General features: G+C 46.6%; 1 protein-coding gene across 3 annotated transcripts in view; it reads right to left on the reverse strand.

The window, feature by feature from the left end:
- ABR (ABR activator of RhoGEF and GTPase) overlaps positions 1 to 26,569 on the reverse strand; it is a 294,763-nt gene that overhangs the window by 160,521 nt on the left and 107,673 nt on the right. For all 3 annotated transcript variants that reach the window (XM_036766139.1, XM_036766142.1, XM_036766140.1), the window contains exon 2: positions 11,461 to 11,645. In XM_036766139.1, the coding sequence (XP_036622034.1) occupies positions 11,461 to 11,645 (185 nt within the window). The remainder of the gene's footprint in view (positions 1 to 11,460; positions 11,646 to 26,569) is intronic.

A 26,569-nucleotide genomic window follows, 5' to 3' on the forward strand; every position in this document is an offset into this window, starting at 1 on the left:
TTTTCTTGTGGGTTTTTTTTTTTTGGTGACACAGCTAAATATCAAAGTACGTCTTGTGCGACTTCACATATATAATGGATATCAGTGCTTGCCTTCTCAAGGTGGGGGTGGAGCTGGAAGGAAGGAAAGAGTCAGAATTCAAAATTTTAAAAAGAATGCTAAAAAATAAGAATTTTTAAATTAAAAACCCCAATCCTAACTCACGAGGCTTACAAAATGCTCTCTATATGGATCTCCTTGGATCTTCCCAACAGCGCTGTAAGAGATATTATCATTCCTGTTTTCCAGATGGAGACACTAGAGCACAGAGCAGTCAAGTGACTGGACCATAGTCACACAGCTAGAGAAAATGTCAGAGGCATGATTTGAACACAGGTCCCTCCTGACTCCAAATTCAGTACCTTTTCACCTACACTACATCTAGGTAACCCTCTTCTCAGGCACAAGTACCCCTGGTGCCTGTAGCTATCAAAGCTGAGGCCCAGAAGCAGCTCTAACAAAGCCTCCATCTCTGAGCCATCCCGAGTCTCTGCTCCTCCAGTCACCTGGCCCCTTAGCTAAGGTCTGCTGAGGGCTGAAGACATGGGGCCAGAGAGATGGCTTTATGTCTTCCCCCTCCCCCTCCCTCAGGGCAGGGCCCATCTTCTTGCTTGTTTTTGTATCCAGTAAGGGCTTAATAAATGCCTTTTCATCCATTCGAGGTGCCCTAGTGTTGAACGGTTGCTTGACACCTTTCAAATCAGAAATAAAAACTAAATAAAAGCCATCTAAGACGTACGATATGGACTCACTAGCACCAACTAGTGGAGAAACACTCCATAGCAAGCAGGTGGGGAAAAACCAAACAAGATACTGAGAATATCCACTGGGAGTGAGAGACACGACGTCAGCAACATTTCACAGGATCTAGATGGCGGAGAGACCTCAAAGCCGTCCAGATCTGCCCACAGTCACACAGGGTCATGAACAGTAGAGTCAGGATTCAAGCCCAGATCTTAAATCCAAATCCAGCGTCCTCTTCCCGATACTTAACATCCACTGTGAGCTGACTCTCGACCCAGGAGCCACGGCTGACTGTGAAGCCAGCAGAAAGTGACGTTCCTGCTCTTGGGGAAACAGCATGAAGGCCAGGAGAGTACACACCATCTGAAGTGGATGGGCTGAGTGTGAATGCTGACTTTGCCACCCGCTGCCTGTGGGACCCGCCTCAGTGTGCCCATCCGCAGTAGGGATAAAAGCTTCCCTTTCTACTCCCCCAAGGTTGTCGGGAGCCTCAAATACACCACTATACATAAACCTTCACTTTGAGTATCCAGGATTCCAAAGAAGCAGGCACGGCCTTCACCCAAGCAGATCACCCTTCTACAACAACCTGCTACAACATTCTGCTGCCCTCCCCTCCCTTCTTCAGGGCAGAGGCCTATGGGCGCACCTGTTAGTTTTGCTGAATTGCTTTTTTTATTCTTTGTGATGAGGCATGGGCCTTTGGAGCGGTGGAAGAGGGAAATAAAGGGGATGTGAAAAGAAAACACATCAATGATTTTTCTTAAAGAGTTGAAAGGTTGAAAAATTCATCGCCTTATAGCCCGTCTATGGATAAGGCTCTCCAAACTTAGATAGGTTGGTTCTTGGATAGCAGACAGGTGGCAAAGTATATAGAGCCCTAGGCCTGGAGAATCAGGGAGATCTGAGTTCAAATCCAGCCTCAGACTCTTACTAGCTGCGTGACCCTGGGTAAGTCACTTCTCCTGGTTTATCTCAGTTTCTTCATCTGTAAAAAGTAGCTAATAATAACACCTACCTCCCGGGTTGTTGTGAGGCTCAAATGAGATAATAATTGTAAAGGGCTTAGCACAGTGCCTAGTGCATAGTAAGCACCACATAAATGTTCTTAGTCATTTTTCAGTTGTGTCCAACTCTTCACAACTCCATTTGGGGGTTTTCTTGGCAAAAATATTGGAGAGGGTCACCATTTCCTTCTCCAGCTCATTTTACAGATGAGGAAACTGAGGCAAAGAGGGCTAAGTGACTTGCCCTGGGTCACACAGCTAGGATATATCTAAGGCCAAATCTGAACTCAGGTCTTTCTGACTCTAGGCCTGGCACTCTATCTTCTCCCTGTGGGCACAAACCCAGAAGGCTGTCCACCTTGGTGGAACTTACAAAAGCAACTTACATTCAGCTGGCATGACCTTCTAGAACACAGAATCATCTCTATATCACACTGGGGCCTCATAAAGAACTTTGGTGGATCAATGTTAGCTATGACTTTACCATCTATTTGGACAGAGGGAGAACATGGCCATCCCATCCATGATTTAAGAACCCTTATAAATCAACTCATTAGCAACTGTGAAGTGCCATTCTAAAAGGAAGACGAGTTAGTACCTGCTTCTAAGTCAGTAATTGATTCCTGACTTTTAGACCTGGAGGGAGCTGGATCAGAGAAGCGCTTCGTAGAGGAGCAGAGTTTTGGCTAAGGTTTAAAAAGAGGTGACAGAGACAGGTTTGCCCAGGGGAGGAAGAGAGGCCTACGGGGAGTGAAATCTGCAAAGTGGAGATTAATGAGTCACATATTTGGGAGGGCTTAGTTGGAGCCTGAGGGTGGTATCCGAACAGGTGAGAAATGATGAGGATGAGAAATGGCAGAAAGGAAAGGTCGGAAGACGACTATTAGGGTGAGGAAGAGACTTGTTTCTGAAGGATACTGTGGGGGGAGAGAAGCATTTATTAACCTCCTACTCTGTGCCAGGCCCTGTGCTAAGTGCTTGTACAATATTTACCTCATATTAGAAACAATAATATAAGACATTGTTATATCATAATATTATATCAATATTCAAAGCTGCATTCGGTTCCAGAGCATCTTCAAGGCTGTATTCGGTTATGGAAGTCAGAATATTTGAGTGGGGTGGGGGAGAGGTGAATCAGAGACCAAATGCAACCTGAACATGAATCTTCCTCTATACCATCCTTGACCATTCGGCCATCCAGCCTTTGCTCAAATGGAGGGGAACTTGCTACCTCCAGAGCAGTCCGAAAATGGAATATAAGTTAACAATGAGATAAATGTGACACGATCTTCGATTAGCTGCATGGAATACTGCGATGGTCCCTTAACTGGCCTCCCTGACTCAGGTCTATCCTCTAACACATCCTCATTTTGCTCGAGCACAGGTCTGACACCTCACGACCAACTGCACTGGCCCCCCATTGCCTCTAGCACAAGCTACAGCTTCTCAAGCCCTTCATAGATGGACACTGATCTCTTTCTAGCTTCACACATGGCTTGGCACACATTAAGCGCTTAATAAATGCTTGTCTCATCCCAGCTTCCTTATACATTGCTCCCCTTCCCACATTCCGCAGTCCAGCCCAGCTGGCCACCTTTCTGTCTGTTCCTTACACATGGCATGCCACATGTCCCATCTCCATGCCGTGGTACTGGCCTGATCCCCTGCCTGAAATGCATTCCCTCCTCCCTGCTGACTCAGAGAACTAACTTCTTTCAAAACACTTTCCATACTGAGGGGTTCATAAACTAGAGGTCCAAGGATTGAATGGGAAAAATTATATCTCGCTTCCTCCCCCAGTCTTTGGTTTCCTTTGTAATTTTAATGTAATTTATTTTAGGTGATGCATTAGAGCACCAGCCCTGGAGTCAGGAGGGCCTGAATTCAAATCTGGCCTCAGATACTTGACTACTACAGATCCTGGCTGTGTGACCCTAGGCAAGTCACTTAACCCCAACTGCCTCAAAAAAAAAAAAGATGATTTATTTTATGGATTTAAAAAACATTATTCTGAGAAGGGGCCCACAGGCCTCCCTAGACTGCCAGAGGGGTCCAGGGCACAAAAAAGCCAAGAATCCCATTCTCTGAAATGCTTTTCCTGATATTCCCTGTCCCCCCAACTGCTATCCTCCCAAACTACTTTCTAGTTAACTTCTTCACGTTTATTTTGTATGTGTTTGTCTTGGGGTATCCTCACATTAGACTGTAAATCCCTTGAGGGTAGGGATTTTTTTGCCTTTGTATCCTCAGTGTCTGGCACATAGTAGGTACTAAAATAAATGCCTGTTGACTTGTTGTATCTCTTAACTTCATCCTTCAAACATTAAAGCTAATGTGCCCTCTCCACCTCAGCCTCTGTGTACTCATTCAGACCAAGGTTACATAGCTAGTGAGTTCTCTAAGGTAGGATACGAACCCAGGCCTTTCTAACCCCAACGCCAGCCTCTTAACCACCACCATGACACACTTCTTCTCTGGAGCTAAGGAAATTCCTCTTCACATACTAGGACATAGCATCAGGTCTCTCCCCTTTCCAAACACCCAGTCTTCTCTTCTCCAGGTTCACAATCTCGGGCTCCTTCTGTCTATCTTTGGAGGGTGTGGATTCAAGTCCTCCTGCCGTCCCCGTCTCTCTCCTCCAGATAGACTGTACTTTGGCAACATCTTCCCCAAAACCTGGTGCCCTGGACTCAGTACTGTACTCTAGAAATGGTCTGACTAGGGCCGAGGAGAGGGCTGGACACACTACCATCTTCTCCCTACTCTGAACAATAAGCTTTTCCTAAGGAAGTCAGATGACAGTTCATTTCTTGGCTCTCACATTGCACCGTTGACTCATGGTAGGTTAGCAGATGCTAAAACCCCCAGATTTTTTTTTTCCAACTGCTGTCTAGCCATACCTGCCCTGTTCCGCACTTATACAGCAGATTTTCTGAACTGAAATATAGGATTTTATATCCATACACCATGAAATTTCAACTTTTTTCCATTCAAATCAATGTTTAAGCCTGCCGTCATATGACCCCTTTGGACCCCAAACCTCCCATCCAATTTATTAGTTGTCCCTGCCTGATACAAGCCAGAAGAAATCTGAAAAAAATACTATCTGTGATATTAGATGTATGACTGGTGCAAATCAAGGATTCTGTGATTTAGGATCCTATGTTGACTAGTTTAGAGGCAATGTTAGAGTCCATTATGCTAGAGACTTCCTTCCAGGCCAATGTCGATCCATTCATTTTTGCTCTTTTGGGGCCTAGTCCTTAATTGCCCTAATTGTACTATTATCTAATCTACATCTCTTCAAGTGGTCCACAAGGACACCTTGAGAACCTTTGTCAAATGCCTCGTTTGAATCCAGGTATTCATGGCATTCTTCAATATACTATTAGCATAATAAGATTAGTCTGATGTACTTTGTTCTTAAGAAGCCCATGGTTACTTTTTAAGTGCTTATAAATCATCACTTTAATAATGCATTCTACTGCTGGGAAGACTGTAACCTGAAGAGTATGCAGAATCTACCTTCTTCCTTTTCTGAAATCTCCTGCATTCAACCACAGCCTACCCAGACACTGCCAAAAGCCAGAAGACAGGGCCCAATGAGCTTAATATAGCAAAGCAGTTCACTTAGGGCATACATTCTATTTCTACAGCATCAAATCCCAAACCACAAGCTTGTTAGTTACAGTGGTAGGAGTACTGGACTTCAAAGTCAAAAGACCAGGATCCAAATCCTGCCTCTGACATTTATTACCTGTGTGACTTTGGGCAAGATACTTAGCATTCCTGGGTCTCAGTATCCCCATCTTCAAAACAAGGGAGTTGAAGTAGTGGCCTCAGAGAAACTTGTGATATTCCAGCAGCAGCTAGGTGGTGCAGTGGATAAAGTATCAGGCCTGGAGTGAAGAAGACCTGAGTTCAAATCCAGCCTCAGACACTTCCTAGCTGTGTGACCCTGAGCAAGTCACTTAACCCTGTTTGCCTTGGTTTCCTCATCTGTAAAATGAGCTGGAGAAGGAAATGCCAAGAAAATTCCAAATGATATTCCAAGTTCTGGCTTTGCTAATTACCAGTTCTTGTTCTTAGGCATGTGAATTCTTCAGCCTCTATTTCACAAAAAAGGGACAATTATATTTGCACTTCCACACTGGGGATGTAGCGAGACATAGTTGAAAGCAGAGTTCAAAGCAAAGACTTGGAGGATGAAGACCTGGGTTCAAATTCTGCCTCTTAGACTTCTACCTGCACAACCTTGGCTAGGTGGCTTAACCTTTTTGGGCTTCAATTTCTCCGTCTTTACAACGAAAGGGTGAGACTAGCTGAACTCTAAGGTCCCTTCTACCTCTAGATCTAAAATTCTATAAACCTACCTTACAGGACTGACGGGGAGGATTGAAGGAAACAACGCGTGCAAAAGTAAGTGTAATTATAACTCAGATTTAAAGGGGACAGCAACTTCCTCAGTGCAACCCCTTTGGAGGGAAGAAGGGAGGGAGGGCAAGTCTGATTATCCTCATTTTACAGATGAAGAAACTGAGGCTGGGTTGGCAAGAGACTTGACTATAGTCCCACAGCAAAATAAAGTGCCATATAAGTATAGTTTTTATTTTTTTTTTATAAAGAGATACTCAAAGGATTCGATCTCATCCTAACTTCATCCTTCAAACTCTAGGAACTGAGATGCCCTCCCTGCCTCAGCCTCTGTCTAATCATTCAGATCTTTCATTCCCTCCAAGGCCCAGCTCAAGCATTAACACACCCTTCCTAAGCCTCCTGGTGTAGGCTGCCCAGGAAGAAAAGAATAACAGTGACACCCCATTTCAGGCATGGGTGCCCAGAGCACAGACAGCATGAGCATTAGGCTGGTGCTGCTGCCCAGGGCAAGAGCAACCACAACAATGGTCAGACCCAACCCAGAATCCCCCAGGCTGCCAGGATCACCACAGGAAACCCTGATGGGGAGGGGCTGTGACACACCAGACTGATGGAGAGCTGTGCCAGGAACATTTAAGTCCTTTACCAAAACACTGAGTCCTGTTGCAAGAAAAATAACATCAGTGACTCCATTTTGGCTTTCTCCACCATTTTGTGAAGCTAAGTTTCAGCAGCTTATAAGTCACCTGATTTTGGAGAAGTCACAAAACTTTTCCCCCTCCTAAAGGTCCCCTGACTTAAGGAATGTCACAAAACTACCCCTCTCCCTTTCCTAATAATCCTGTTTTTACTGTTTTTTACTCCCTCCAAATTGTATGTTAGCTGCATAGAAACTAAGGTTCTGGATCTTTTGCTGCCGAGAGCCTTGGACCTGATTTGTTCCCACAACCGCATGCCTTGCTAGATAAATCATTTGTCTGGATGTACGACTCAATTTCTTTATTTCATTTGAACGGCCCTGGGGACGCAGGAAAAGAAGGGCCCATGCCAAGCCAAGCCAAGCCAGCAGAGTTTCCCCTCAGAGAGAGCAGATTACTAGGACATAGGCATGAATAGAATCCAAACTGGGGCAATTAGAGTCGGGAGGTAATTAAAAACTTTTGATGCCTGAAGCTAGGGTTGGGGGGGGGGGGCACATTCTGCCATCCTGATCTTCCAATGAGTTGAAACAGAGCCAGGGGAGGAGGTAAATGGCCACTAGGGAGCTGTTGTGGGGTGAACATTAGAATTTCCTCCTCAACATGAAAAGGAAGCAGGGTTAAAACAGAGAGCGATAAATGATGGGTGGTATTTGTTGGGGAGAACTTCTCCAACTTACGCCTAGGCCTTTGTATTTTGGCCTAGTGATTAGGAGACAGGAAACTGGCATCCTGATTATAGGATTTAAAGTGGGAAGGACCTTAGGGGGCATTGAGGCCAACTTCTTCCTTTTTACAGAGAGGGAAACTGATGCTGAGAAATGTGCAATGATTTTCCCAAAGTCTCACGGATATTAAGTGAATAGCTGTAGCATTTAAACCCAGTTCCTATGACTGAAAGTCCAGTATTCTTTCCACTGCACTACAGAGACTTTTGGTCCTGGCTCTGCTACTAACCAGCTGTGGGAGCTTTGGTAATTTCCTTCCCTTGTCTGGCTTTAGAGAGTCTCAAGAGTAGGAAGGACCATAGGATCTATGGAGGCAGCTGAAGAGGATCCCCCACCATAACATCCCCTCCAAATGGTCCCCTTACCTCCACCCAAGGATCCCCATTGGAGAAGAGGCAAGGTATTCATCTGCCACAGCTCCAATAGCTGTGAAATTCCTCCCCAAGCTGAGCTTGAATCGCCTCCTGATTCTGCCTCTGGGGCCAAGAAGACCGAGTCTAATCCCCCTTCTAACCATCCCTACTAAATCTTCCCTTCTTCAGGCTCAAGAGTCCTATCTCCCCCCCACCACTTGTAAAATGATTTCAATTCTAATATTCTGTATTCTGAACTCAGACACCCCCAGATGCAAATAGCAGTACCACTAGGGCTCACTAGATGGCACCAGCGATGCAGAAGAAGGCAGCTGGGCATGGGAATGCAGGAGGAGGTGGCCAGGGAGAAGGGAGGGAGTTAAAATCTTTTGACAGTTCCCCACAACACTAGAGAAGCTTCAAAAACCACATTCTCTCTCTGTTCTCTCATCCTCTCCTTCTCTCCCTCCCTCTCCTCCCTCCTCCTTTCTCTCTGTCTCTCTGCCTCGCTCTCTGCTTCCCTCCCTCTCTCTGTCTGTCTCTGTCTCTATCTCCTTCTCTCTGTCTCTCTCTTGTCTCTGTCTCTTTCTGTCTCTCTCTCTCCCATTCTGTGTCTCTCTGTCTCTTTGTCTCTCTCTGTTTCTCTCCCCCATTTTCATTCTCTCTCTCTCTGTCTCTCTGCCTCGCTCTCTGCTTCCTTCCCTCTGTCTGTCTCTGTCTGTATCTCTGTCTCTCTTTCTCCCATTCTGTGTCTCTCTGTTTCTTTGTCTCTCTGTCTATCTCTGTTTCTCTCCCACATTCTCATTCTCTCTCTCTCTCTCTCTCTCTCTCTCTCTCTCTCTCTCTCTGTCTCTCTCTCTGTCTCTGTCTCTCTCTCTCCCCCCACCTCCTCCTCACCCCTCTCTTCCCTCCATGCCTATCTACAAATCTTTGCATGGCACATGTTGTTGTTCACTCACTTTTCAGTTGTGTCTGACTCTTTGTGACCCCCTTTGGTGTTTTCTTGCAAAGACACTAGAGTGCTTTGCCATATCCTTCTCCAGCTCATTTAACAGAAGAAGAAACTGAGGCAAACAGGGGTAAGTGATTTACCCAGAGTCACATGGCTAGTATGTGTCTGAGACCAGATTTGAACTCACAATGATGACTCCTCTTGATTGCAGGCCTGTACTCTATCCACTGAGCCACCTCACTGCCCATGGCACATAGTAAGCTTTTAATAAATATTGATTGGATTGATCTAGGCTAGGAGAAAATGCTGGTCTTGGGAGTCAGGAAGAGTTGGGTTTAAATTCTACCATAGTCACTAGCTGTGAGAGTTTAAGCACGTTGCTTTCCCATTCTGGGCCTCAGTTTCCCTTCCTATAAGATGAGGGCCCTGGGCTCAATGACTTCTGAGTTTCCTTCTAGAAATAAAGCCATGACCCTGTGATGTTAATTCAATTCAGCAAACATGTGTCAGGCTCCCATTGTGTGTGGAAGAAAGCAGAACCGGCCCTTTCTCAAGTTGTCTCCCTCCCCCCACCATTCTGACTGTCCCCCTTGATGTCCCACCACACACACACCAAACACCAATAAGTCTGCTACATACCTGTAGTCAGCCTCTCCATACTTTACTTACTGTCTGTGTGACTCCCAGCACGGTGCCTGGCACATAGTAGGAGCTTGATAACTGTTTACTGATTAACTCCATGGTCTCTAAGAATCCTTTCTTCTCTGGCACTCAGTGAATCTAGCTGCTCAAGGAGAGCTTGGGGAATAGGGGTAACCAGAAGGGTCACTTGCTGGGCTTGGGGGTGGGGATGGTAAATGAGCCCCTGAGGCCTGCCTGGCATGGCTTCAGGCCACAGAGATCAGCCTTCCCCCTTACCCCATCAGTAGCCCTGCTCATTTCTACCAAGCTAATATGACTGATAACAGACTCCTGCTCTCCAGCATCTTATCTCCCCCTTCATCTAAAGGTAACCCCCTCCTGTACTGACTGTTAGTATGAATCCCCATCTCCAATATCCATCCCCCCCCAACTCTCATCACGCCTGGCAGGCACTCGGTGCCATTTCTATGGTTGTCTGCATTGGATCTCAGTTGCTATGACAACATGGTGGCTTCCCCCAAGTGGAAAAGCCCGTTGTCAAGGCCACTGCTGCCAAAGGCTATAACAGCCAACCTCCAGCAAGGGGGCGTGTGAAGAGGGGGCGCGAACTCCAAGGAGGGGAAGAGAAGAGAGCCCAGTAGCAACAGGGAAGGGGTACACAGCAAGATATGGATAGGCCCTGATTTTCCCGCCCCTCCCACTCCCTTGCCAACCAGGGGCTCTTGTGAGCCCAACCCAGTGAGATTCTCTTTCTAGCTCCTAGAGGTTGAACAGGTTGGAGCCACGCACACAAACAGGACAGCGACTAGAGAAATGAGCAAAAAGGCATCTTGCAAGGTTCTAAGGGCACATCCTGAGGCAGCCCCAATAGGGCAGAGGTACCGAACCTTGTTTTATGTCATGGGTCGGGCCTCTTTGGCAGCTGGCTGAACCTGATGGAACCCTTCTCAGAATAACATTGTTTTTTAAAATTCATATTAGAAGGAATTGCTAAATTTCAGTTACGTTAGTAAAAATATATAATTTTTTTTCCCATCCAAGTTGATTGACCCCAAGTTGATCTATCCGTGACAATTCCTAGCCCTTGAAGACCCACAAACCCTTCTCCTAAAGCAGAAGACACAGAGGAGACAACCTACCAACGATCTCAACCATTCTGGGACCCCAGATTAAGAACTCCTGCATTAGAATGAAAGAAGGGGCCTACGGCCAAAAGACAGCAATCACCACAAGCCACCTACCAAGGGAGACGTATCTGTCCAACTCCAGGGAAGGAAAGTCTAAGGTGGCCTCCAGGTCCCCCCACCTCCCATCACCACGTCTGTCTTCAGGATGTTTTAGTCTCAGTCGGTCTTTCTCACACACCACAACACACACACACACACACACACACACACACACACACACACACACACACGAACACACACAAAGGGGATAAAAGCCCAGGGGTCCAGAAAGGTCAGTCTAAACTCTGGTGTGACATTTCCTCCTGAGTTTTCTCTTCCTTTTCAGAAAGGGGGTAAGAGGGAATGAGAAAAGGGAAGATGGGGCAACCAGGAGAGAGAAGCTAGGCAGACAGAGTGGAAACAGAGACGGGGGCGGGGGGAGGGACAGACCACAGGGAGGAGAAGCAGACAGGAGAGAAGGGGGATATGTAAAGAGGGAGCAAAAGGAAGAGAGAGAAGCAACTGGGCAGAAGGAACGGGAATTATCTCAAGGAAGGTGTCATTCTAGGACCCCTTCAATACATACTAGCCCAAGTAAATGCAACAGCTGACAGGCTGACAGACAGATATTAATGGAAGCCTGAATACAGATTTCAGCCATCTTCGTCCCCAAACATTTCTGACAACTACCAGTCTTTAAGAACCATGCACTCTCCGCTCTCCAAAGAAGAAAAAGAAAGGAGTCACCTACCACAGGTCCCAAACCTTCTGGGGGGGTGGGCAAGATGCCATCCCCACCCCCCTGGCTTCGGGCGCTGAGCTGAGGGGACATAGTGGGCGACTCATCGATGTACGGCATGGTCTCCGAGCCCTCGGGTGGCACCTTCTGCTCCTCATTCCCCTCCCCGTCGTAGTCGTCGGCTCCGTAGCTGAAGTCTGTGACGAGGAACAAGAAAGGCCACTGAGAATCTTCTACCAGGGCTGCCAGTGAAGGGTAGCGCAGTGGGCGCCGACGCCGGCCCCCTGCCGCCATGGCTCACTCCACACCATTCACCAGCCCCCTTGACTAGGGCTGAGTCGTGAGAGGGCCCCCCCTTGCACCGGACCCCAGAGCCCCAGAAGGCACAGGGCTCGCTGCACACTCAGAGGCTGCTCAGACTCAGGCGGTGGTAGCATTGTCAGAGCCGCCCGCTTAATGACATGTCAGACGCTTATTCTAAGCTGCCGTTTCCTTTGCCTCCTGCCTAATTCCAAGTCTAAAAATTAACAGCAGGAGCAAGAAGCAGGAAGCTCCCAACTCTCTTCTCTGAGTCACCATTCTGCTTTTTATAGGGAATTAGGAGGCGGGGGCAGGCTGAGCGATGTCACTTCCTGAACCCCTCCCCTCCTGGTGTCATTTCTAGACTGAGCCCAGTCCCCCCTGGGGGGCCAAGACTAGGACTGGGTGTGAGGGAGAAAGCAAGAACCATCCCTAAATCAGCCCTCCTACCTCCCTCAAACCTTTCCCCATGAGAGAGGGTACCAAGGCTCCAATGCCAGGGGGCTACAGGATGGGGATGAGGGGGCGGTTCTGTGGCCAAGCTGAGCCAGTGCTTAATAGTAGGGTCCTCAAAAGCCAGGTCTGGTTCTATAATTTCACCATAAGCTTCCTTTAGAGAAGAAGCAGGAGAAGGAGGGGGACAAGGGAGCATTTCAGCTGCAATTAACCCCCTAACTGCTGCTGCCAGCACAACTCAGCCTTTTAAACTACAGGCCCAGATTCCCTACCCACAAAACAGCAGGGATAAGAGGTGAGAACAGGAGGTGGTGGGAGCTGTCCAAGAGCTTGGTGCTGAAAGGGTTAATGGGTCTGATCCCTGGGGACCCCCAAGGATGAAGTCCCCTCCTGCAGGGCAGCTAGACCTGCCATATCTCCTTTATTTATAAAGAACAAGTCAGCTACCAACCTCTAGCAAGGCTAGGAATCACACTGTGGTTGCTTTCCTTTCAAATGACTGCTCCTTCAAGGGATATTTAGACTCCCAGTACAAACTAGGAGCACGCTCCCACCTGGATGCCCCCAGATGCCATGAATGAAGGCCCAGGTCACTTCTATATGATGTCTGTGACCAAGATTCAAACTTAACAAAAACATGGCTCCTTTCCTTGGATACTGGAGCCATGGGCACTTTTCAGGAGTCAACAATCTTGGAAACTGCCTGGTGACTTGGGACAGTGCCCAGCCTTCTGCCCCTGCCCCCCAACAGCGTAAGTGGCCAAAAGCCAAGCATCTCACACCCCACTGAGCAGGTTAACCTGAGTTATGGAGATGTTACCACTTCACAGGGGGGCACTTAGTCATACTGAGTATAACACAGAAGACACTACACAGATGTCTCAGCTGCTTTGTAGGGATGTTTAGGACTAAGGTGGTGTGGGAAGAGGGGGAGGAGATGAGGACAGGCTGTCCAAAGCCAGGGAAGGGAGTTGGTAAGTCCATCACTGACCAAAGGGACCTATCTGAATGAGAGACTCCTCAATAACCCTCATTTCACAGAAGAAACAGGCTGAGAGAGATGAAGCCACCCTATCAAGATCACCCGTCTAGTAAGTGGACAGTAGGGCTTCTGACTCCAAACCCAAGGTTTTTCCCATGGCACACAGTTTTAAAAAAATTTTTCTAGGTGGCCCAAGTCAATTTCAGGCAACTAAGGAGGCCAGATTTCCTTGATTTGATAACACAGATTCCCAAGCAGGCAGATACATGCTCCCCTCTAACTGCACAAACCCATGCTAACAGACTCAAGATCAATGCTGACCCCATACTTCACATCTTCCATGGCTCCTTTCACCACCCATGTAAACTCGTTGTGGGCAAAGGGCTTCTCTCTCTTTTGTCTTTGCAGCCCCAGCACTTGGCACAGGTGCCTGGCACTGAGAAGGCCCCTAATAAATGCTGATGGCTTGAGCCCAGGCATCACCACTCACTGATGTCTCTGAATACTTGTGGAGCAGCTCAGAGACACCTCCAGGCTGTTCTTCAGCAGCTGCACCTGCTCCAAATCTCCTATCTTCTCCCCCCACCTCAGCCCCAAACATCACCATTAAGTTGTCAGGGCATCTGTGTTCTTTCTGGCTTCTTTTCATGCTGTTACCAGTTATTACTGAAGCCTCGGACTGGAATGTGTGGGAGGGAGGCAGGCCTGAGCAGTGCATGCGAGTTAGAGCTTCTGTGCATGAAACCACCACAGGGACCACAATGCCACCATCCTCTATAAGGCAGACAAGCATGTGCCTTGTGGCCTGCAGAGTTGCTTGGAGATCTTTCATTTTTTTCTAGGGGAGGCAAAGGGAGACAGCAATGGCCTGAATCACTAAATGCTGAATTGTGAGAAGGTTGTACAGTCTTGATGGGAAATAGGGAAGTTACCACCTCTTCTTCTCTAGCTGGTTCAAAGGCTGTCTACCTGAGGGAGTCAAGACTCCATCTCAGGCTTCCTTTAAAGTTCAGCTCAAATACCATCTCCTTCCTGCAGGAGGTCTGCCCCAATCCCTCCAAACGTTAATCTCTCTTCCTGAAATTACCTTTGTTTTCACTTTGTCCATACTTACACATGTGTGTTGTTTCCCCTTACAGAATGTAATATCCTGGAGGGCAGAGCCTATTTTAGTCTTGGTTTTCCCATCCATGAACAAGCATTTATTAAGCACCTACCGTGTTCCATAAATGCTCGTTCATGGATTGCCTGGTAGGCAGCACTGTACCACAGTGCTGGATTTGGAGTCTGAGAACCCAGGCTCAGATCTTACTCACTACCTGTGTGACCTTGAGACAAATCATTTACGCTCCCTTGGCTTCAGGCTCATCTGTAAAATGTGTCTGTTGAACTTTATGGTCCCTACGGTAGCTTCTGGCCTTAATTACAGAGCCCATGTGGGAGTGCCCAGGGAGTGGGGGCGCTTAAGTGAAACTGATGCCAAGCAGGGCCTCCCTGCCCCTCCCCTAGACTCCACAACCAACTTCCCTGCCAATTTTCTCCTCCTAACAATGACCTCTCCACCCCCATGCCTGCCAGAAGGAACGCAGAATCCCCTGCTTAATGGTCATGGGTCTTCCAGGCTCCCCACCACACTGTAACCTATAGGACTCCAGATTCCAAGATCTACTCTGTAGCTGAACCCTCCCTACATGTGCTATCTCCCCTACAAAGGAACACAAGCTCCCTGAAAGCAGAAGCTGCCTCACTTTTCTGTTCGCATCCCACATACAATGGCAAACGACAATATTCTTCTCCATCCATTTTTGTTCACAAGCCTATGATTCTACGATTGATCATGCTAACACTACAAGAAACTCTGGAGACCATTTGAAACGAGTCTTGAGTCTTAGGGAGCTCTCAGATATGAAGAGTAGGTGGCGGGAGGGTTCAACAGGCCAAGACTGAGCTCCCCACAAGTAAGCCAAGGTCTCTGCACCACAAGCCCAGCTCCCCATGCCCAGTGGACACTTTCAGGAAAGGTGGCAAATTTTACTCCCCCTCTTCACCAAGCAGCCAGGGTGCCACTGCTCTCCCCAGCCAAGGGCCTCCACTTCCCTAACATTTTCCATGTGAGGAACACGAAGCCTAATTAAACTTGGCCTTCTCAGGGCACACACGCAACGGGATTTTCTCACCACTCCCCCTCTCCCCAGAAGTATTCCATCCTGTTACAGGGAAGATGGAGATAGGAATAAAGCAGAGGGCAAAGGCACAAACTAGACCGTATTGGCCCTTGGCTCTTCCCAACAGAGCCCATGGAAAAGACCTGGAAAGGACGAAGCCAGGAAGGAGCGAGGAAAGCCCAGTCATAGGAAAGTCCTCACTCATCATTCACTCATTTATTCATCAAACATTTATCTAAACATCTGAGGGAAACAGGATTCTCAGTCATTTCCTATTCAGAAGGCAGTTTCATAAGGCCAGCAAAGGATGCTCTGGCTGGATGAAGCAGGGAAAATGGAGGCTTCCTCATAGAACAGGGTAACTGAGGAAGGGCCATATTGGCCCTTTTGTTCATCGAGTGGGGAGACTCAAGGAATGGGGTGGAGGGGGTCTCACTGGGCTGAGCAGTGGCTAGGATATACTCACAGGCCCCCTCTTCACCTCTGCCTACAAGAATCCTTGTTTTCCATCAAAACTCAGCTTAGATGCAGAATGAATAGGACGGATAAAGCAGTAACTATGGAACTGAACCATTAAAAGTTCAAATCCTGCCTGACACTTTTCTACCTTGGTGACCGCTCTGTGCCTCAGTTTCCTCTTCTGTAAAGGAAGGGCATTGGATTAGCTGGCCTCTGAGGCCAGAGCTCAGGTCCCCATCACCTCTTCCTCCAGCTGCCATGTTCTTGCCCTCCTCCTTACTGATCTGGGGACGTGGTCCATCCCCCAGCAGAGTGTGAGCTTTCTGAAGGCAGAGACAATTTTTCCTTTTTGTTTTTTTATCCCCAGTTTAGTGCAGGAGCTCGTATGCAGTGGGCACTTTAGAAAGACGTGCTGAGAACCAGGAAAACAACATACACAAAGACTCCAGAAATAGAAGAAGAAAGAGCAACAACAGAATGACGATGAAGGCTGCAGAATTCTAATGACCAAGTATGGCTTGGAGAATTTGGCACGACCTCATCCTTTCTTTAACCACACAGGTGGGGGACGAAAGGTGTTCTAGGTTGCAGACGCTGTCAGACTCTGGTTTTGTGGGTGTTTTTTTCCTGAACTGCTCTGTTCTTTTCCTTTCCTGTTCTTTGTCTTTCTCTCTTTCTGATTCAGAGGACCCAGGTTCCAATCCAGTCTCTGATGCTTCCTACCTATGGTGATCTTAAGGCCTCAGTTTACATCTGTAAAATAAGAGGGATGGCATCAGAGACCCCTTCTAGCTCCGAAACCATTGTTTTATTATCCTAGTCTATGTTACAAGATACAGGGCTGAGATATATGTGGATGTAAAAACAAAATATAGGAATGGGGATGGGCCTGGGATTTAATTGTATGGTGAGAAAACTCCCTCTCCCAATACAGATCAGGACTTTGTCTGCAACCTGTTGTCTTCCCTGGGGCACTGAGACATTAAATGTCTTGGCCAGCGGTCACACAGTTTCAGAGGCAAGGATCTGAATCCAGGTCTGAGACTCCAAGAACAATTCTTTATTCACTCAAAACTCTGTGTGTGTGGGGGTGGGTTTATTTGTTTTAAAATAAACGTTTGCTAAATGAATAGGCCTGCTTACTGGGCAGGTAGGCCCCCTCCTCCACTGGCTTACTCTTTAACTGCAGCAGCCTAGGAAAGGCTAATGAAGGGGCTGGGCTGCAGAAACCTCTCTGGCAGGGGCACTCTGTTCCCATTTCCCTTCCCCATGCCAGCATCTGCACACAGCTCTGAGCCTCCCTGGCTGGGGCTTAGGGGCGAAGTCTGGTAGCTGTGGAGCCATAATACAGAGTCTCAGCCTCCATCCTTCCTCTGGGGCTGAACAAATGGCCATTTATTGCCATATCAAGATTACCTGTAGGTGTCCCCTTCTGGAGGAAAAAAACCCCAATAACAACTCACCAGGTCATGTCTTTGAGTGGGCGAAGGGGAATTAGAAGATAATGAGGAGAAAATAGAGTCAGTTCTTAGGGACAAATTGTGCCTGTTGGGGGAAAATGAACCTTCTACCAAGATTCTGGGTGACTAAGTTAGCCCTTGGTGACAAAGGCTTTGCTCACCAGCGCAGTATGGGAGATTTCTGGCAGTGCCCTGCTTCCTAGGAATAGCAAGAGATGGTAATAGCAGGAGGGGCTGCCAGGGGAAGAGACTTCAAAGTCAAAAGGACCCACCAAGAAGTTCCTGAATGAACACAGAAAGATCCCCTGCCAGTAGCAATCTGGGGGATCCACAACTATATCCAGCCAGGAAGGGCCCATGCCAGGGATGGCCTGCCTAGGAAAGACCCAATATAGATTCCCAGATTTAGAGCTGGGAGTCAATTCAAAGCCTTCCCATTTCCCAGGTAAAGAAACAGAGGCCCATTTGACAGAGAAGAAAAGCCCCTCCCCCTACCCTTTTCAACTCCCTTTTGCACCTTGAGGTGCAGCTCCTTGAGGGCAGAGACTTGGCTAGTATTTGTATCCTCAGCACTTAGGACAGTGCTAGCCCCTAAGTAAGAACTTAATAAGGATTTTTCTAGCCTCAGAGAGGTTAACTGGATGACCAGCTAGACCAGTGCCTGACAAAGAGTGAGCACAATGCTTCATCTATCTCTCTTATTTGACTCTCACAGTACCACTGAGGTCACCCTCATTTTACAGATGAGGACTTCTGGACTGGATCGGTGACATTAATGATATATTCTTGGTGAGGAAACTCCCTCTAACCAATGTAGACTGGCCACTGCTTAGCAATATATTTTTTTTTTTTAAGAATCACCATGTAATTGGCTGGGGGTGGGTAAAAAATGCCTGGGAGAAAAGTCACCTGGAGCACTGAGATATTAAATGATTTGCAGAAGACAACATAGCTACTGTGTCTCAAAGGCAGGATTTGATGGGGAAGTCTCTGTCAACTTGGATCAGGTTTCCACTAACCCATGGATTTCATGATCACCAACCCCAGCCTCCAAAATAAGGTTGGGGTCTGATAAGTCGTAGATATCTAGGAGTTGGATAAAGAAAGGACAGTGACTCAAGAGACACAAGAAATAGAACAAACAATTGGGGGGAAGGAGGTACCAACCACAGACAGGCTCTGAACCTTAGGAACAGTGTAGGAGAGAAGAGCTTACAAGTGTCCAAAAAAGGCTACAGAAAATGTGTGGATCTGTTCAAGAAGGGGATGGCCATCATCCCTCCACAGCACAAAAAGGAAGGCTGAATGGAAGGGTCCCCTTCTCTTGAGCTGTAATAGTAGCAGGGCAAGTTATCTGCACACCCCAAGAGATGGGAGGCACCCCTATAGAAAGTGCCCCCCAAAGGGGATATGTACTACCCACCCATAGGACACTAAAGGATTAACCTCAAAGTGCCAAGGAAGGTTGCCTAATGAAGCCCTGAATCCCACAGTCACAGGGTGTTGGATCTGAACTGAGGTTTTCTGGATTCCAAGTCTGCTCCTCCAGCACTTGGCACTCACTACCATTCAAGCCTGCTCCTCTGAAAACTCCTAGTATGTCCTCAGACTCTAGGCTCCAGCTTGAGGACCCCTGTTCTTTCAGCATCTGGCACAGTGCCTGGCACATAGTAGGTGCTTAATAAATACTACTTACTTGAAAGACTTAGATCTAATCACTAGGGATAAGCTAAAGTTAAACAGAGCTTGGATTAGGAGTCAAAGGACCTGGGTTCAAATCCCATCCCTTCTCTTAACTTACCTGTGTAGTCTTGGCCAGATAACTAACCTTCCTGGGCCTCACCTTTAAAATAAAAGGCTATGACTAAGGCAGTATTGAAAGCTATACTGACTCAATGACCCACTGTGGCCAGTCCAGCTTATAAATCAGTCTTGGGGGAGGTGTCACTCAGGCTTCAGCTTTTGTATTACCTCCCAGTTAGCCCTCCCCTCCCAGCAACTGGGGAGGTGCTGAGATGCCCGTGGTCCATTCCCTTCTGCTGACATGGGCCAATCCCAATTGTCTTTATCTCATTTCAAAAGTTCTCAATAAAAGCTGGCTCCATCTTGAATCACTTGCTGATCTCCAGGGATCAATGTGCCAATGTGTTGCTACTTTGACATATTTTTAATCAACTCATTTAATTCTCCTTTTCCTGAGTTGTGCTTTGTTAATCAGGGTGAAAGCCCGAACAAAGAATTTAACAATGGTCGCCAAGGTCCTTTCCAGCTATAAATCGATGGTGTATACAACCTATAGTCAATAAGGGACAGGAAAAAGTAAATGGAAATCAGGCCGGATAGTATGTAGGTGAAAAAATGACAAAGGCATACTGTGACATTCACTCCTTATCTCGCCTCATCATTTTGTTTTCATCCAGGTTTTTAACTGATCCTCCCCAACCCCACTGTCCCGCCTCTTTACTCCCACTTATCAGCCCGGGTAACACAATCTGTTAAATGTCCTCAGCTTCCTTTTGCGGGCAGATCAAAGCCTTTCCCCGATGTCCCAATCCACCAAGGACAGAAGTCGGAAAGCCAGCCAGGTGAAAACTTCTGGTCTTAAGCGGTTTATAAATTTAATTTTGTTTTTAAAATCTCGGTTGTTTTCTATTCATTTTGCATCACCTTTGTTTCCCAACCTATCTTTCCCCTACCTGGAAAGACAAACCTTACAAAAAGGAAAGGAAAAGGAAAAGGGGAAAAGAGCAATTTGTAGATTTAGAATTGGAAAGAAAATCAGCTAGAGGTTCCTGGGGCAGCCTAGAGACCCCAATCGCTCCCAAAGAGCCAGGCCTGAATCTCCACCTGCCAGAGGACAGGAATGTCCACCTGGATGTCACAGCAGGAACTTGAAATCAACATCCAAAAGCTGGAGCCTCCTTCCCAACACCTCTCTCAGCTTCCTCGTTTCTGATGACAGTGCCCGCTCTCCTCCCCACCACCCACATAAAAGCTCATGATCCTCTCTGACTCTCCACTCTTCCCTACCCTCCCCTGCCAAATCAGTTGGCAAGTCCCGTCAATTCTACCTCCCCAATATAGAGTCCATCTCTCCACCTTCTCTCCACTAATGAAGGGCCACCAACCTAGTTCAAACCTTCCTCGTTCCATGACCTGGACTTTAACAGTTTTGTAACTGGCTACCCTGCCCTAGTCTTGCCTAACACCAATTCAGCCTTCTCCGAGCTGCCAAAATCATAGGGCACTCAAAACCAAACCAAACAAACACCTCCTTAGTCTAACATTTATAGTCCTCCAGAATCTGGCTCCAACCCACTTTTCTGCACCCCAGCCAAAATGGACCCGCACCTGTTTCCTCCTCTTGCCTTCCTCCCTTCTGTATGGCCATGGGTGAAATCCCCAACACCCAGAACAGCAGCCCGTTCTTCCCACTGCCTTTTGAACTCCTCTGCCTTGAAGGCAAGGTTTGGGTGCCACCTTCATCATTTCTCTATCTGGGATCATCCATGAATCCTTCCTTGATGACCATGACCCTCCAACTAGGGCTCTCTTCTACCACATCACATTCTACTGTGTATAATAAATTGTTTATACCCCGTACATGTTATATGGGCCCCATCCCCATTTTCTTAGAAAGCAGCTGTTCATATTTTCCATCTTTGGTCCTTTCCCCCAGTCCTTATACTTAATAGCCACTAAGTGGCAGAGTATACAGAACCCTGGATTTGGAATCATGAAAGCCTGAGTTCAAATTTGTCCTCAGACACTTACTGGATGTATGAACCTGGCAAAGTCACTTATCCTTTCTCTATCAGCCTCAGTTTCCTCATTTGTAAAAGGGGGATAGTAATACCACCTACCTTGCAGGGTTGTTGAGAGATTCAAATGAGATAATATATACAAACATTTATTAAGTGCTTATTATAGAGTAGGCACTGTGCTAAGCCCTTCCAGGGATACAAAGAAAGGCCAAAGACAGTGCCTGATCTCAAGGAGCCTATAGTCTAATGAGAAACCTTATGGAAGCTAGTCTTATGGTTGTTTCCTGAAGTTCAATTAGGTTGAATCCATCAGGGCTTTATACCCGTGATCGCATTCGATCCTCAGAAGGATAGGTGCTATGACGATCCCTATTTTAAGGTGAGGAAACTGAGGCTGAGGGTTACCTAGGGTTACACAGCTAATAAGTGTCAGACTCAGATAATCACTCGATTCCCAAGACTATTATTTTATGTGTCTTTCCCAATTCCAAGGTTCCTCTTTCTACTAACACCAAGGGTTTTCCAATTTGGGTTACCATTACCCCACCCTCAGGGAGTCTGAGAAGCTTTTCAGGAGCTATGGGAGCATTTGATAAATAATCATATTAACCAATTGTAATTAATCCACTTCTCATATGCATATACAAGGATAAACTCGAGAATTTAGTTTCTTTCATACTGAATAGGGGGATGGGAAGGTTTACTGAAAGCCAAGGGATGGGGGAGGAGCCCAAAAATCATCGGAAGCCCCTTCCAGGGCTGGGGAACCTGTGGCCTCAAGGCCATATGTGGCCCTCTAGGTCTCTAAGTGCGGTTCTTTAACTGAATCCAAACTTCACAGAACAAACCCCCTTTTATTAAAAGTATATGTGCGTGTCTATACTAAAAGGTATAATACCACGGCTGACTATGTCAAACATATAAATGGTTCTAGCCCTGCTTGAGAAGGGGTATAAGGATAAGGCCCAAAGCTGTGATTTTATTGGTATGGGGAACTCTCAAATGATTCTCTCAGTCAACACCAGACATTATCTAGGTAGTAGAGTAAATCATGTGCTAGACTTGGAAGTCTTAGAAGACCTGAGTTCAAATCCTGCCTTGAACACTTACTAGTTGTGTGCCCCTGGGGGCAGGGCACTTAACTCCTCCTTAGCTTCAGCTTCTTCTTCTGTAAGATGGGTATAATAACAGTATAGGCAGCTTGGTAGCACAGTGGATAGAGTGCCAAGCTTGCTGGGCTAAAATCTGGCTTCAGACACTGACTAGCTGTGTGACCCTGGGCAAGTCACTTCACCCTGTGTGCCTCAATCTCTTCACGTGTAAAATGAGCTGGAGAAGAAGATGGCAAAGCACTCCAGCATCTTTGCCAGCTACCATTGTCCTTGACAATTTACACTCTTAAAGAGCACCCAGAAGTTCAGAGGCAGGACTGGAACTCAGGAAAAGAAAGAAAGAAGGGAAAAAAGGAAGGAAGGGAGGGAGGGAGGGAGGAAGGAAGGCAGGCAGGAAGGAAGGAAGGAAGGAAGGGAGGGAGGGAGGGAGGCAGGCAGGCAGGCAAGGAGGGAGGGAGGGAGGGAGGGAGGAAAGAAATCCCACTCTCCAGGCAAGAGATAAAGGATTGTCAATATTGCTGTTTTTCAGTAGTTTTGTCATTTCCTTCTCTAGCTCATTTTACAGATGAGGAAATTGAGGCCGAAAGGGTTAAGTGACTTGCCCAAGGTCTCACAGTCAGTAAGTGTCTGAGGCCAGATTTAAACTCAGGTCTGCCTGACTTCAGGCTTGGCACTCTATCTACAGGGTTACCTAGTCATCCTATATTGTTGATATAGGGAAGGGCTATTTTCATCGTCATGCAGAAAAGCATCACCTCTCAACCCTAAAATTACAATAGAACCTCCCTCAAAGAGATGGCAATTTTTTTTTATTTCATAAACCATTATTGACATGAGAGAAGCTACTTGTGATCAAAAGAGATGTCACATATCGAGTATGTTACAAATCTTAGAAGTGCTACATAAATATTCTTCTCGTCTCATCTGAGATAACCATTGCGCTAGCCCCTCAACTTCCTAGGGTCCCCTGAAAGACCCTCAATGTGCAGACAGTGAGTTAAGAGAAGTCAAGAGACAATCCAAGATGACCTGGGACTCCCTCTTTATATCTGGGGGGAGCCCAAAGGAAACTCAACCAGTCCTGAAATCAAGACAACCAGTGCTGGTAGTGAAGGAAGAGAAGGGAAGAGAAGGGATGCTCCTCCTGGAGGGGTGAACTTCTCACTTCCCTCAGCTTGAGTTGCACAAGGGAATGTTTTGAAGGGTCATCCCGGGTCTGGGGGCCCAAGAGATGGTCACTGGGTCCAAACTCCCTGAGTCCTAACTCCACAAGTACTTGAGACAGGTCCAAGGTAGGATATGAAGTATCTTTTTTTCCCTTTAAAACTGTTATTGCTCTCTTTTGTTTTTATACTGCCTATGTTTACCAATGGTGGCGCAACAGAGCGCCGCGCCTGCAGTCAGGAAGATACATCTTCCTGAGTTCAAATCCAGCTCCAGACACTTACTAGCTGTGCGACCCTGCGCAAGTCACTTCACCCTGTTTGCCTCGCTTTCCTCATCTGTCAAATGAACTGGAGAAGGAAATGGCCAACCACTCTAGTGTCTTTGCCAAGGAAACCCTAAATGGGGTCACGAAGAGCCAGACACAACGGAAATGACTGAACAACATTTCCCCATATAGCTCACCCCTTCTCCATGTTCTAGAGAGCCATCGCTCATAATAGAGCTTCTTAACCTTGGGTCCACAGATTTCAGGGGGTGTGAACTATATGAAAAAATTTAAAATATATTTTTATAAACTTAGCTCAATATAATTAGTTTTCTTTGTAATTCTATGTATTTTACTTTGTGCACTTAGAACCATGATTCCAAGAAAGAACCACAGGCTTCACCACACAGCCAATGGAGGGGGCCACGACACACAACAAGGTTAGGAACCCCTGCCTCAAACAAAGAGAAAGAAAAATGATTCAGCAAAGCCCATCAACACATCAGCCAAGTCAACACGACAGGCAATGTTCCTCTCCCAGAGTTCCCTACCTCTGACATGAAGGGAAGGGAGAACATTCTGATGCCCCTATTCGGGAATCACTGGAAAACCACTTTGAATGGCTTGCTCAGGGCCCACCTGTGGGCTTTAAAGAGGCCTTCCATCTTTACCGCCCCCAGACATTCCTGTGATACCTTCCATCTCTTTAACCCAGATTAGGGAAAAAAAAAAACTCCCCAGGGCCCTGGGCCTAAAATTCAACCATTCAGTTCTACAGAAAATTATAACACACCACCTGTGCTCTCCAGTGAGGAAGGGGACCAAACCTACATGCTCTCCCCCCAAAACCAGCCCACTCCACTTGTCAAAGCCTCAAGTTGTTGCGAAGTTTCCCCTTACCTAACCTTGCCCTTGGTAACATCCCCCCAGATCTTTTTCAAATCAAACTGCCCAGTCACGTGTGTACATGTGAGGCTGATTTTTTGAACTTATGTGTAAGACTTTTAACATTTACCCATCAATATTTCAAAGCCTGACTTTGTCATCCAGCGTTAGCTAGTTTTGTGCCATCTGCCGACGTGATTACCATGCCATCTATGCCCGTATCCAAGTTACTGTTAAAAATGTTCTACTTCACATTCCCAAGAACAGATCCCCCTGGAGACCGCCTTCCAAAGGAACAGTGAATCAATAATTGTTGTGTTCAGTTGTTTCAGTCGTGTCTGACTCTTTGTGACCCCATTTGAGATTTCCTTGGCAAAGATAATGGAGAGATTTGCCATTTCCTTCTCCAACTCATTTTACAGATGAGGAAACTGAGGTAAACAGAGTTAAGTGACTTACTCAGGGTCACATAGCTAGTAAGTGTCTGAGGCTGCATCTGAACTCAATTCTTCCTGGCTCCAGGCCCAGTGCTCTATCCACTTTGCCACCTAGCTGCCCAATTCCAAATTTACCTAGCTATGCCATTAGAGAGCATAAATCTTTCCCAGAAGAATAAGAATGAGAAACTTTGTATCAAATATTTTGTTAGGTTAATTATAACTACAACATTCCTGTGATAGGTTTAGTAACCCTTGCCAAAGGAGAGAATGAGGTTAGTATGGCATGACCCGGCCAGCTCCTCCCGATCACTGCTTCCTCTTCTGCAAGCTCACCATGCCATCCCTTTAATAATTCATTGAATATGTTCTACTTGAACACCCTAGAACTAAAAGGAGATTTTTTTTAAAGTTAGTTAACTTAAACATTTAAATGACTACTATGTGGAGATCTAAACATGGGGGAGATACAGAGGCTAGGTAAGAAAGTCCCCAGTCTCATGTGGCTTACATTTTACTAGAGGGATGAGGCACACAAAAATAATAATACAAAATAATAAAATATAGGAGAGAGGTGAAAATAAATGTCCATGTGAAGCTCTTTGTGGGGAAAAAATCACTACGACTTGATGGGATGATCAGGGCCAGGGCTTCATGGAAGAAAAGGTGTTTGAAAGGTAGTGCATACTGGATTTGAACTCAAAGGACTAGGGTTCAAATCTCAGTTTTGTTGCTTAGTTCCTACATTGCAATTTCTTTTTGCTTCTGCTTCCTTATCTATAACAAGAAGAGGTTGGGCTAGATGACCTCTAGCATTCTTTCCAGCCGCAAACCTCAGACCCTCTGAACTAGGTTTTCAAAGGGTGGGTAGGAGTACAGTAGTCAGAGGAGGGGGACCAGGGACATTCTGGGCATAGAAAACAGTGAGAACAGCAAAGAGATATATGTGTGAGGGACCTGGCTGAAACACAGACCTCAGGAAGCAAAGTCATATGACATGCAGTTCAAGAGAACTAAACTTGGGAGTCAAAGGACCTGGGTTCAAATCCCTGCCCAGCCACTTGATGTGTGACCCTGGGCAGGTCACAATCTCTCTGTAATATATAATATGTATCTTATCTGTGGGATAATAAGGAAGCTAAATTAGAACCCTCAGGTCCCTTCCAGCACTAGATACCTATGTTGTTGCCCAGCACGAAGCAGGGAATATCTTTTATTTTGACTGCCCTATTTTTTCCATTGCTGTTCTTCCACATGGGAAGGATGCAAGTGTATGTGTTTCTATGTAATCAGAATTAAAAGTGTTCTCTCCTTCAGGGTGAATCCTTGGAATTGACAACGGTGGTGGGCTAGAGGGGAGAGAAGGATGCCTGCATTTGATCACATTTATTTTCAGGCCCTAGGCCCTAATCTTTTGAGTTCTATATGGGACAGGAAAAGAAAAACTGAGCATGGTAGAAAGAATGATGGATATGGAGTTGAGGAAACAGAGTTGAAATCCTGCTACTGCTACTTATTGCCTTTGTGACTTTGGGTAACTCCCCGACCTCTCCAGGCTCAGCTTCTACCTCTCCCTAACACAAGGGTGTTGGGTCAGGCAATGGTGAACGTCCCTTCCAGGCCTGGGGCCTTGGATCCTCAGACCTGAGGCTGCAATGACTGGAAGAAC

Source organism: Trichosurus vulpecula, chromosome 7, assembly GCF_011100635.1.
Source record: "Trichosurus vulpecula isolate mTriVul1 chromosome 7, mTriVul1.pri, whole genome shotgun sequence".
Taxonomy (NCBI): domain Eukaryota; kingdom Metazoa; phylum Chordata; class Mammalia; order Diprotodontia; family Phalangeridae; genus Trichosurus; species Trichosurus vulpecula.